General features: G+C 44.5%; 1 protein-coding gene across 5 annotated transcripts in view; it reads left to right on the top strand.

The window, feature by feature from the left end:
* PARP6 (poly(ADP-ribose) polymerase family member 6) overlaps window positions 1-13816 on the top strand; it is a 56712-nt gene that overhangs the window by 4105 nt on the left and 38791 nt on the right. For all 5 annotated transcript variants that reach the window (XR_014162705.1, XM_081887685.1, XM_081887684.1 and 2 more), the window contains exon 2: window positions 9197-9442. Coding sequence is in view for 4 of the 5 variants with exons in the window: in XM_081887685.1 (XP_081743811.1) it covers window positions 9440-9442 (3 nt within the window). In the remaining variant the exon portion in view is untranslated. The remainder of the gene's footprint in view (window positions 1-9196; window positions 9443-13816) is intronic.

The raw sequence follows: 13816 nt of genomic DNA, 5'->3' as shown, positions 1-13816 counted from the left end.
CACTTCCATACATCAGTACTGGGAAAACCAGAGCTTTGACTATACGGACCTTTGTTGGCAAGGTGATGTCTCTGCTTTTTAAGATGCTGTCTAGGTTTGTCATTGCTTTTCTCCCAAGAAGCTGGGAAGTTATTGTTCAAACTCCTAGTCTCTGTTGAAGAGGCTGAGAGCTGATCCCCAGAATGCTTAAACTCTCCCACCAGGTCCTGTTGCACAACCTGCCCCATATGTTTCTCTCTGCAGATTACGGAAGAGCTGATTCACACATTCATGTCTGTCAATAACAGATCGGTGATGATTCACAGCTCCCCGCCTCCTTTGTAAGGTTAGGATTGCCTCGTCCTTCCCACTAGCAGAGAGACCTTTTGAACTCCCCACCCCCAACCCCCATCATTCCATCTGTTTCTTTTCCAGCAGCTTGATTGGCAGCCGATGAAATTTTTGATCTCCATTCCCTGAAAAGCATCACCTGCTGCTTTCCCCATATTATGCTGCTCTTAAAAGGCACAAGAAGAGGCCTCTGGTCAGTTGGGGTCCCTAATTGCACCCATGTTGCTGCCTCTCCAATTAGCCACTGTGGCAAAGGAAGGATCAGTAAGAGAGGCTGTCGGAAAACCAGCACTGATGGTGATGGGGGGCAGGGGGACGGACAGGATGAAGGCACTGCAGAGCCCGGGAGATGGGCCTGCCAGGTGGGAACTGGTGAATCGCTTGATTCCAGTTCCTCTCCATTTCTCATTTTTCTAATGTTCAGTTCAGTTCACCACATATTCACATTGCTCTGCAATCTTCCTTTTAAAGGGTTTGTATGGAAGTTCTTCAGCATCTCAGTGCGTTTCCAACATGCACTTTTTTGTATGCAGTTTTCCCTAATAGACACATTTTTGCAGAGAAATTTCTCTTAATATAATGTTCTTTCCCCTGATATATGCATTTTAAGGCAAACTTTATGTGCATGTCCATTCACACACCTTGGCTGAAGGCCTGCATTGCAAAATCTGGATAAGCGTGGATTTTGAAGGATGCCTGTGTTTAGGTTTGCTTATTATTTCAGGAGGTGTGAATTAGGTATGTTTGCCTTTGAATGTGAACTGAATTGAATTGCTCCCCCATCCCTATTCCCAGGCTCCCACAAGCATTGCCAAGTCTCCAGTATCCCAAGACCTGTGATTTATAGAATTAGAGTGCATGTTCATAATTATTATATGCTCATTATTTATATGCACATAAAGAATCTTGGAGTGAAGTCATCTTAGTACAATCCCCAGCTTAGCGCAGAGCCTGCTGTGCTGAATGCAGAAGCCCATGCAAGATGGACAAAAGGCAGGTCTGGGATTCTAGAATCAGAACTCCACGGCACAGTTAGAGATCCTAGTTCAGAGTTCAGTGCCCAGGGTTCAGGACCATGGAGAGCAACCCCACAGCTGAGACAGACAGAACAAGGTGCCTCAGCACCGGCCTGGAGCAACTGCAAGGTCATACAGTCCAACCATCTGCTTGGCAGATGGGCACCGAGCCTCTGCTGAAATATCTCCAGGAAAGGAGAGCCCAACTCCTCCTGGGACTGTGTGTTCCACTGTCAAACAACTCTTACCATTCGGTGGTTTCTCCTCATGTTTACACAAAATGTAAAAGGTAAAGGTAAAGGGACCCCTGACCATTAGGTCCACTCGTGACCGACTCTGGGGTTGTGGTGCTCATCTCGCTTTATTGGCCGAGGGAGCTGGCGTGCAGCTTCCGGGTCATGTGGCCAGCATGACTAAGCCACTTCTGGCGAACCAGAGCAGCGCACAGAAACACCGTTTACTTTCCCGCTGGAGTGGTACCTATTTATCTACTTGCACTTTGACGTGCTTTCGAACTGCTAGGTGGGCAGGAGCTGGGACCGAGCAACGGGAGCTCATCCCGTCGCGGGGATTCGAACGACTGACCTTCTGATCGGCAGGTCCTAGGCTCTGTGGTTTAACCCACAGTGCCGTACTTCCCTACAATTTCTACTTGTTCATTCTAGTCCTGGTCTCTGGAGCAATAGATAACAAGTCTGCTCCACATCTTGCATGGTGGCCCCTCAGATATTTTTAAACAGCTATCATGTCTTTAATCTTCCCCAAGCAAAACATACCCACCTCTTTCAACTTTTCCTCATACGACATGATTTCTAGACCTCTCACCATGGTGGTGGTTGCCTTTCTCTGGACATGCTTCAGATTGTCAACATCTTTCTTAAAATACGGGACCCAGAACTGGATATAGAACTCTAGATGCAGCCGGGTCAGTTAAGATTAGAGAAGTGCAAGATGATTGCCATTTAAGGAAACCAGACAGATTTGATGGTGAAAAGGCAGGAGTATGTTCGAGTAGTTGCTCCATTGGGGAAGTATATTCACCATGTAAAATTCCCTGTCCAGGATTGAGTTTAGGGGAAATTGGTTCTGCTTTCTGTGCACAGTACTGATTGGCTAGCACTTAGGTCATCAAGAACCCAGCAGTAGCTACTTTACAGTGTACGTTTGCTGAAGGAGAGGATATCTCAAAGGATAAATGCTGGCTAAGAGACAAAACTACAAATTACAAAGTCCCTGATTGAATCTATTTGTCCTATCTGAAGGAGCGTCTCTGGCCCCATCGTTCTGCCCTGACACTGAGGTCCAGTGCTGAGGGCCTTCTGGCGGTTCCCTCACTGTGAGAAGCCAAGTTACAGGGAACCAGACAGAGGGCCTTCTTAGTAGTGGCGCTCGCCCTGTGGAATGCCCTCCCACCAGATGTCAAATAGAACAACAACTACCAGAGTTTTAGAAGACATCTGAAGGCAGCCCTGTTTAGGGAAGCTTTTAATGTTTGATGGTCTACTGTATTTTAATATTTTGTTGGAAGCTACCCAGAGTGGCTGGGGAAACCCAGCCAGATGGGCGGGGTATAAATTTATTATTATTATTATTATTATTATTATTATTATTATTATTATTATTATCATCATCATCATCTCTTTTTAACTTCTTCTCCCTGTGGCAAAATGTCTCTTTTGGGCCACTGAACCGGCACATCATGCCCCCCATACCTGATTCTTCCTTTTTTTATGCTGACTCAAATATCAGGTTCAAGGCCTTTTCCCTCATTATCCCCTCTGTCTGGCCTCCAGTGAAACCTTTTCCATTTCACTTAATTGTATTTTTAATATTACTGTATGTACCACGTCTGTTTGAACAAAAACACAACAGCAACCATACAAATAGATGAAACAGACAAGCTTTCTCCCGGCTTTGTCAGATACCCAGGAGGGCAAATAGGCATCATTTCCTCCAGCCTTGTCAGTTTTGTTAGAAAATCGTGGGGTAATGCAAAAAGGTGGATTTCACATGCTCAGCCTGTCCCCATCATGGTAGGAACACATCCAAATCCATTTGCAGGGCAGACTGGGCCAATATCCAGGCTAGGCTAGTGAAGGAATGTCTTCTCTACAAGCTGGAGAAGATGCGATGACATTTGAAAGTGGAAAAAGATTAACTTGTGAACTGTTCTAATGCACATTAACTAAAGCAAGGGAAGATTGCTGAGCAAATGTTTATGAAGTGGCTAAAAAGTGCCTGCGAATTTGGCTTTTATGCTTGTTGAGCCATGAACTTACTGTTGTAAGTGCCTCTCTCTCTTAACCTCAGTTGCTCATCAGGCAAACTGGAATATTAATCGCCTTTCTTCCAAAGGGAGTTGGTAAGGATTAGAGAGAATTACAGTGACCGTAAAGCACTTTGCATGAGACAAAGTGCCGAAGGAAGCACGGCTGGCCCTGCCATTAGGCAGAATGAAGGTCATGAAAGGACAGCAAATGGTTGGTCACCATGTTTACCATTGCGTTTTTACTGCCAGGAAGAAGGGCTTTTCTGCCTCTGGTGCCAAAATAGCTTGACTAGCTTTGAGCACTATGCACATTGACTTGGGTGTGAAAGAAAGGGTTAACTGATGTGGTTGTTTATTATATAATAATGAGGATAATGACAGTGAACCCACATTAGAGATTGTTGAATCCAACAATTTCGGTTTCACTCAGTTTCTCATTTTTCCTGTCTTAAATTTGATTCCACACGTTTGCAGATTATTATCTCTTAAAGTCCTTGTGAAAATTCACCAGCACTTTATCGTGATTTTTTCCTTATACACAAATGTTGGTATGCAATTCTGCCAAAAACACATGTTTTTGCAACTCCCTTTTACCTAATTTAATACATTTCCATCTGTTTTTTATTATATGCATTTCTATGCACACTTGACCCTAGTTTTATGCATTTTTAACACATTGCTTGGCTGAACATCTGAACTCGGACATGGAAAAGATGAATGAGAGATGTGGTTGCAGTTGCTGTTGTGCAAATATTAAAGGACGAGTGCTTTTCAGTTGCACCTTGTTTCAGGAGGTGCAAATGAATGAAGTTTGCCTTTAAATGTGAACTGAATTAAATTCCTCCTCCATCCCAGTGGCGGAGAGCAGGTGAGGGCGGGGCTGGCGCGCATCCTGGGGGCATGACGCGCTGCCCATAGGGTGTGGCGCGTGTCCTGGGGGCGTGGCATGCCACCTGTAGGAGAGTGGCGCTCCGCGCAGGCGGGAGGAACAGCCGCAATGGCACCCCGCTGGGATCGCGCTAACGGTGTGGTGCACTCCCCCTACACGCCTCTTCCTCTGCCTGTACTCCATCCATAGCTGTCAACTTTTCCCTTTTCTTGCGAGGAATCCTATTCAGAATAAGGGAATTTCCCTTAAAAAAAGGGAAACATTGACAGCTATGGCTCCATCCCTCGGCCATGTTCAGCTTGTTTCAGACTCATGGTCACTTGTGTGACTGATAAGTTTCTGCAGGCAAATAAGCAAGTAAACAAATAAATATTTATTGGAGTTTTTAGAAAAAAGAATACAATGATAATAAACAGTGTTGCTTTGTTTTAAAAAAATTTCATACCATCCTTAAACTTCCTCACATCTCCCGCTCCCACTTGCATCATTAATAAATTTTTGTCAAGCAAATTATCATCTTATTTCCAAATTATAACCACTTATTTAAATACAATAAAATAATTCTCCTACCGATTTGTTTCTCTTAATCTCTCTTATCATCAAATTCTGGTCTATTTTAGTGATGGCCAATTATTTATAACCAAGCATCCATCCTAACATTCCACTAAATCACAGTGTTTCTGTAAATAAGTCTTGAATTTCTTCCAATCTTCTTCAATCCTTTCTTCTCCCAGGTCTCGGATTCTGCCAGTCATCTCCGCCAGTTGCATATAGTCCATCAGTTGCATCTGCCATTCTTCCAGTGTGGGTAGATCTTGAGTTTTCCAGTTCTTAGCGAGTAGTATCCTTGCTGCTGTTGTTGCATACATAAAAAATGTTCTGTCTTTCTTTAGCACCTTCTGGTCGACAATGCCCAAAAGAAAGGCCTCTGGTTTCTTGGTAAAGGTATACTTAAATACCTTTTTCAACTCATTATATATCATTTCCCAGAAGGCCTTCACTTTAGGGCAAGTCCACCAGAGGTGGAAGAATGTTCCTTCATTTTCTTTACATTTCCAACATTTGTTATCAGACAAATGGTATATTTTGGCAAGTTTAACTGGGGTCATGTACCATCTGTATATCATTTTCATTACATTTTCTTTCAAAGCATTACATGCAGTAAAGTTCAACCCAGTGGTCCACAACCTTTCCCAGTCCTCAAACATAATGTTATGCCCAATGTCCTGCGCCCATTTTATCATAGCCGACTTAACCATTTCGTCCTGTGTATTCCATTTCAACAGCAAGTTATACATTCTTGAAAGTACCTTAGTCTTTGGTTCTAACAATTCTGTTTCCAACTTCGATTTCTCCACCTGGAACCCTAGCTTCTTGTCCCTTTTAAAAATTTCTTTAATCTGAGCGTAATGTAACCAGTCTCGCACTTTGTCCTTCATTTTCTCCATACTCTGCAATTTCCAATTGTCTCCATCTTTTTCTAACAGTTCCCAATATTTTGGCCAGTAGGCTTCCATATTGGGTCTTTTCCAGGCCTTAGCTTCCAAAGGTGAGAGCCACCTTGGAGTTTTATTTTCCAGTAAGTCTTTATATTTTGTCCAGACATTAAACACTGCTTTTCTGACAATATGGTTCTTAAAGGCCTTATTGATCTTAACCTTGTCATACCACAAGTATGCGTGCCAACCGAAAGTATTGTTATAACCTTCCAGATCTAACACATCAGTGTCTTCGAGAAGTAGCCAATCTTTTAGCCAGCAGAAAGCTGCGGCTTCATAGTATAACCTTAAGTCTGGCAGGGCAAAGCCCCCTCTTTCCTTTGCATCTGTTAATATCTTAAACTTGATTCTGGGCTTTTTGCCCTGCCAGACAAATTTGGAAATATCTCTCTGCCACCTCCGGAAACACTCCGTTTTGTCCACAATTTGCAATGTTTGAAACAAAAACAACATCTTTGGCAGCACATTCATCTTAATGGCAGCAATTCGGCCTAAAAAAGAGAGCTTCAATTTAGCCCAACTATCCAAGTCTCTCTTAATTTCAGACCAGCATTTTTCATAATTATCCTTAAATAGACTCAGATTTTTCGCTGTTATGTTGACCCCTAGGTACTTTACCTTCTTCACCAATGATAATTCTGTTTCTCTCTGAAACCGTTCTGACTCTGTGTCTGTCATATTTTTCCCTAACACCTTCGTCTTTTGTTTATTTAGCTTAAATCCCGCCACCTGACCAAAATCATGTATCAGTTGTAATACTCTTTTCGTACTAGATTCTGGCTCCTGCAGTGTCAAAACTAAGTCATCTGCAAAAGCTTTCAAATAAGCAAGTAAACAAATAAATAAAACGAGTCCAGAACATCAGGATTGTGCACCCGTGGGACAACATTTTAAAAATGTTGTCACGCTGGATGCTGAGTGCAATAAACCATCATCCAGGGGCTGAGCAGTGAGAAGAAGGATTGCCTTGGTGATCTCATGCCAAACCCCAAAAGAAACATATTCTGTCTGTGTTGACAGGCTGAAACATAGGAGGGAGGAGCTGGCAGTGCCGCCCATGCTGCTGTGATGATGGAGCCATTATTACTGGGATGGAAGATGGAGATATTGGGGGTGGGGGGGACTAGAAACCTCCGACTTTGTGTGGTGGGCAATACTGAAACTGCTACCACATTTCCAAAGCTGCGCATGGTTCGGTATAGTTTCAGATTGGATGGGGGACTGTGGGTTGAGATTCCTGCATTTCAGGGGGTTGAATTAGATGACCCTCGGGACCCCTTCCAGCTCAACAGTTCTATGACTCTGCCGTAAGAGACACCCATTGTTTTGCCCACTTTTGGCTCTGGCGCTGCAGGTAGCTCAGGAACAGCCAACCTGTTACTCACCAGAGTCTTCCTGTTTTATTAATATTTATTAAACTTATTAGTTGCTTGTCGCCCGAAGGTCTCCAAGCGACTTATAGCAAAGAAAAATATGCTATGCATAAAATCATGGAGGGGAAAGGAGGGAATCATATAATGTGTTTCATATAACTTAACATTCATGGAAAACAAAAGTAGCATACCAGCCATATAAATAATAGCAAATGACATTAACAATAGTCAAATAATAAGCAAAGCAATACTCGGACCACTCATTAGCAAACAAACAAAACTTCAATGCCCCCTCCCTCCTCCAAAATCATTCACATCAGTTATATAGAAAAAGTCATTTTTATGTTAAATGTATTGTGAGAACTATTTAATGTATTATTGTTGTTGTTTTCTATTTCTTCTCCTTTTTAGTTGCTAGGAGGTGATGGATATTTGTTTACTTCTAGATTTCTTTTTTGTGTGTGATGTATTAAAATGAAATATATATATATATGGGACGCGGGTGGTGCTGTGGGTTAAACCACAGAGCCTAGGACTTGCCGATCAGAAGGTCGGCGGTTCGAATCCCTGCGACGGGGTGTGCTCCCGTTGCTTGGTCCCTGCTTCTGCCAACCTAGCAGTTCGAAAGCACGTCAAAGTGCAAGTAGATAAATAGGTACCACTCCGGCGGGAAGGTAAACGGTGTTTCCGTGTGCTGCTCTGGTTCACCAGAAGCGGCTTAGTCATGCTGGCCACATGACCAGGAAGCTGTACACCAGCTCCCTCGGCCAATAAAGCGAGAGGAGTGCCGCAACCCCAGAGTCGGCCACGACTGGACCTAATGGTCAGGGGTCCCTTTACCTTTATATATATGTACAAAATCATTCACATCAAACAAACATTTCGCCCCCTTTAATCTCCCCACCCCACCTAGAAGTCTGGAGTCAAGGCCAGCTGTTGTGAATCAGTGGTGGGTGGGTCCAGCGTCTTCCAGTGATGGTCCAGCACCTCCCTTCATAGGGGAGCAGTAGCAAAGCCAAGTGGGAAGACTGTCGCAAAAGTTTTAGCTGCTCTGCAGTTATCCTGGCTCCTGCTCCTCACTTATTGCTGTTGTTTGCTGGATCCCTAATGATGGGCCATGCTGGCAGGGGCTGATGCAAATTGTGGTTCAACAGCATGTGGAGGGCCACACCCTCTGTGGCTGACCTAGGTGGGGACGGTGCAGGGCAGCAGCGAGATCACAGCTGTGGAGGTGCACCAGAGACAGCACTGGCTGTGCCTGGGCAGCCCTGACCTCCCCCTGCCCAGCCAAGCTGCAGCAAGGCTGCTATCAGGAGAGCAGTGCTGCCCCAACACACAAGTCACTAGGGTAACTAACAATTTACTGCCCTTCCGTGACACACAAGATCAGCTGCCTGAGGCAGCCGTCTCTCTCTGCCTAATGGCAGAGCTGGCCTTCACATATGAGAAAGCCTTCGATGGCACACTCCTTAGACATTTCCATCTTGCTTCTGAAAATGTTAAGGATAACCGGCAGAGGACAGTGCAGAGCACAATTCCACACACCTGAAAAGGGCTAGGCATCAAAGCCTCATTGTTAATGCTGCAAAAATGGTTGTGCACTTGAGATCAAGGTATGTGTGTATGTGTGTGCATGCATGCATGTGCATGCTGATTTTTATTGCAGCAGGAGCTGTTTGGGCTGTATGCAGGTGGGCAGCCATGGAAGGATGCTAAATCCTGGAAGTATAAGGCCTCATAGGTCCCCTCTGCCTCGTACTCTGTATTTACTATAGGTTTCAATGTAAACACCCAAACTGTCTTGGATTTCCCCTTTTCAGTTCTCCGACGGCCAATGAGGAGGCCTCTGCACGGCACTGACGTCAGCCCCGTCGCTCTCAGCCTTTCTCGAGGACAGTGACTTGGTTGCCAGGGCGACGGAAGAACATACTCCCCAGGCTGACTCTCCCTGCTGGAGGCCGTAACACCGCCTGGATGTCTGTCTCGCAGCTCCCAGGCTGGCTGGTGGCATGGAGAGGAGAGGCCTAGCCCTGTGGAAGGAGTGCCTGTGAACCACAAAGCAAATGGTAAGCAGGATGAGGCTCGCAGGACGGGTTTGCGGTGGTGTGTGGGGGTTGAGCGACTGCTGGACCATGGATGGCAACGCTTGGCAAGGGATGTTCTGCGTGTGTTGGAGGAGAAGAGCAAGGAGTGAAGGTTGCCTGGTTAAATTGCAAAAATAAGAGATGGGTTGGAGGTTTTGACAGTGGGTTCCATACACAGCATACATTGAAAGCACATGGCTTCCCCCAGAGGATCCTGGGAACAGAAGTTTGTTCAGGGTTCTGGGGGTTGTAAACTATGGTTTCCAGGATTCTTTGGGGAAAGAAATGTGCTTTATAAGTGTGTAGTGTACATTCTTGGAAACAAAGCTCAGTTATTAAGTGGAAAAATGAAATGCAGAATAGGTGGACCAAGTGCAATATTTTATTCATTGTATCCCACCTTTTTCTCCAAAAAGGGATCACATCATGGTTTTGCTTTAGCTTTATTAATCTAGACAGCCACCACCTTATTTTAATGCTTATTTGTTTCTTTTCTTTTTATTTCAAACCATTTGCAAACCCCTTAATGAGTTTTAAAAACCCCTTAAGCACATGTTTGTATGTGTGGTTGTGTGTCTACGTTTACCTGCAAGTCCTAGGGTCCCCACCTGTCAGGTAGTGCTGACTTTCTGAGTGCATAAGCAACTGCAGTCATGCCTGAACATTGGAAATGGAGTGAATGGGTGGGACTTGCAATGAATTCGGCAGTGTAACCCAATCCCTCCATCCTAGGTGTTTGTATGGCCAATCCACACCATGCAGTCAAAGAATTCTTATACCACTTCAGCAGTCATGGCTTTCCCCAAAGAATTCTGGGAGCTGTAGTTTGTTAAGGATGCTGGGAACTGTAGCTCTCTGAGAGGTCTCCTAACAACCATAGCTGTCAAGCGCCCCTTATTTGGCGGGAAACTCCCTTATCCCAGCGCTGTGTCCCGCTGCTGTCCCTTATTGATGGATGTCCCTTAAATTTCCCGGGTTTCAAAGGAAGCAGCTCCTCTCCCTCCCTCCCTGCCGGCCAGGGAGGAGGGAGGCTCCAACTGTGTTGCTTGGCTGCCTGGCCCTGCCCCCCTCCAGCCTCCTTTCACCAGCCTCGGCCCCTGGGAGCCCCTCCCCGCCAGGACTGGCGGGAGCCTCGGGCCCTTCTGCCGCCATCCTCCTTGCAGCCGCTGAACTGAGTGTCTCTGCCTGGGGCCTCCCCTCTGCCCGCTGCAGCCGCTCCCGCTCCCGTTAGTACTGCGGCTATGCTGCCGAAGGACCCAGATGAGATGGGCAGCCTGGCATGGCCTAAGAATTGCTGAGGAGCCTTGAGAGGAGAGCGAGGGCAACCATAGAGAAAGCAGTTCAGAGAGAGGAGGAAGAGGAGGAGGCGGAGTCGTGGGCAGGTGTTCCATGGGCTACAAGGGAAGGACCGCAAGCGCTTCTCCCATAGATTTGTAGTGGTAGACTAGCATAGATGGTCTGATCTGCGGGTTTACTATTCCCCCCCCCTTCCTCCCGCCCCACATGATGGAATTGAGAGCTGCAGATGGAGCACGAGAGAAAAGATACAGAACTGCAGCAGTATCTTCGTAGCTTGGACTTCGGTTTGCGCAAAAAGTGGTTGCTGCTTGTAGTTATTTAATTGCAGTGTTTCATCGGCTGGTGTCTTGAGCAGCAACCTCTGGAAACAAAGGGCTAAAAACCGGCGCTGCTCTCCAAAATTATCTGGTCTCTTTTAACTTCGTATTTTAGCTGGTAGACTAAAATCCCTTATTTTGGCTGCTGGTCCCTTATTTTCAAATCTGTAAGTTGACAGCTATGCTAACAACTCTTAGCACTGCTAACAAACTACAGTTTCCAGGATTCTTTGGGGGAAGCTGTAACTGTTAAAGTGATAGAAGACTGCTTTATTTTATATATACATATACATATACATATACATATATATATATGCATTTTCAAAAACAGGAACAGAGCGCATATTTATCCCCTCCCCCTGTCCCATTTACAACTTTGTACCAAATACAGCATGTATTTTATTATTATTTTTTGAATTGATTTTAAAATGAATTGATTTTAGAATGCTGTGTTAGTTTTATTGTTGTTAGCCGCTCTGAGCCCGGCTTCGGCTGGGGAGCGTGGGATAGAAATAAATTATTATTATTATTATTATTATTATTATTATTATTATTATTATTATTGTTGTTCTATATGACTTCCCTCCCACCCTTTTCCTGGTTCCTTTGCTTTTCTACTACTCCATGTAATCTGCATCTTTTTAATCATCCAGTTTGTCATCTGTTAAATACTCTTATCTATTTCAACTCTGCTGGATTTACTCAAGACCTGCTAACCCAGTCCTTTTTCCCCTAAAAAAATGTTTAGGGTTTCTCTCATTTTCCTACTCATATTGAAATACTGCCCCTCAATGAGGCCAAACTTAGATTCACAAAACGTTTAGGGGAATTGCATACTCCTGCGTCCCCCTAGAAAAAAGCACCGTGTTAACCTATGTATTTGTCTATACCAGTTCTTAAAATATTCAATAAGCATTGTCCATTCTTCCTTATATAGTGGAGCCTCAGTTTTGGAACGTCTCGGCTGCCGAACATTACGGAAGCCGAATGCCAAAACCGAAAACCCAGAAGTGAATGCTTCCGTTTTCGAATGAGCCTCAGAAGTAGAATGGCTTCCATTGAACTTGCTGACAGCCCTTCAATCCTCAGTTTTCAAACGTTTCGGAAGTCAAATGGACTTCCGGAACAGATTACATTTGAAAACTGAGGTTCCACTGTATTCCTTATCTTTGTTTTATCTTATCCTGTTCGTCAGACCAGCCAGTTCAGCATATTCAAACATTTTACACTGCCATTCTTCCTGAGTGGGTACTAGACTTGTTCTCCATCTTTGTGCTCCTAAGGTTCTAGCGGCGGCAGTAGCGTATAGTAATAAACTCTTTTGTTTTTTTGGGACCTCCTTTGCTACCATCCCCAAGAGGAAAATCTCAGGTGTTTCGGGGGAAGTTTTTTTAAAGTATCTTTTTAAATTCATCATATATCATTTCCCAATATTCCTTAATTATTTTACAGGACCACCACATGTGAGTAAAAGATCCCTCAGTTTCATTCAACTTCCAACATATACCTTTTTCTTTTTTAGACATAGTCGCCAATCTGGTGGGTCTCGAATACAGTCTGTGGGCCAGCTTCATCCTGTTTTCTTTTATCACATAACATACCGTAAAATTCATATTTATTTTCCACAACTTTTCCCGTAAATCATAATCCATATTGTGACCCACATTTTGTGCCCACTTAATCATGCTCGATTTCACAAATGCCTCTTTAGTTCCCCACTCCAACAGCATTTTGCACATTTTGATAATACTTTTATAATTGTAAAAGTGGTAGAAGACTCCTTTAAATGTAGGGGTGGGTGTGACCCCATGTGTATCTATTTATGTATTACATATGTATTTCTTTTTTCATTGGATGCAAGGGGGTGGTTGTGCTAAGGATCACTCGGTGGGGGGTGATTTCCTCCCACATTGCTGTGTTCATCTGCATGTGATGATGAATTGTAGGCAGTGCATTGTGGGGTGTTGTTTGGGTTGGGAGAATTGGTAGCATTAAAATGAGTTGTTCGAGTTAAATCCTGCATGAAATGGCTACCAGTAAATGAAAGCTGAGGGAGGTGTCTGTGTTATGAGAAAAAAACTGCTCCTTTTCCCTTATGGGGAACACTTCCCTTATGGGGAGCCCTTTTGTAGGTTCTCTATCGGTAGGTGAAAATAACAGAGACCAACTAGAGAATACTGAGAAGCAAAGCAGCTAGTAAGCCTGATTTTTATTAAAGCTGTTGCAACAGGGTACTCCCACCCCCACAAGCCCTTATATAGACATTTTAAATTGCCCACCTTGGAGTCCAAGACCACCCCCAGATACATCATACATACATCACAAAAGGGGCGGACTACAGTGGTACCTCGGGATGCAAACGGGATCCGTTCCAGAGCCCCGTTAGCACCCCGAAGCGAACATAACCCGTATCCGTGCGTGATGTCATTTTGATGGTCTGCGCATGCGCGCGCAGCAAACCCCGGAAGTAACGCGCTCCGTTACTTCTGGGTCGTCGCAGAGCGCAACCCGAATTTGCCTAACCCGAAGCGTATTCATCTCAAGGTATGACTGTGCAACAGAAATCTGAGTGCATTGGTTTTTTCCTCCTGTCTGCTAGGTTACTTGATTGGCTTACTGTACCTGTGCATCCTGGCCACTCTTTTGTTATGATAACTACTCAACTCCGGAATCCAGGTCACAGGTCACAGGCTCACATCCTATTCATATCTTAAATGTGCCCTTAAGACAGAATTTGTGG

Source organism: Podarcis melisellensis (assembly GCF_964234715.1).
Source record: "Podarcis melisellensis genome assembly, chromosome: 14".
Lineage (NCBI taxonomy): Eukaryota > Metazoa > Chordata > Lepidosauria > Squamata > Lacertidae > Podarcis > Podarcis melisellensis.
This window is presented reverse-complemented; position numbering and strand designations above follow the sequence as displayed.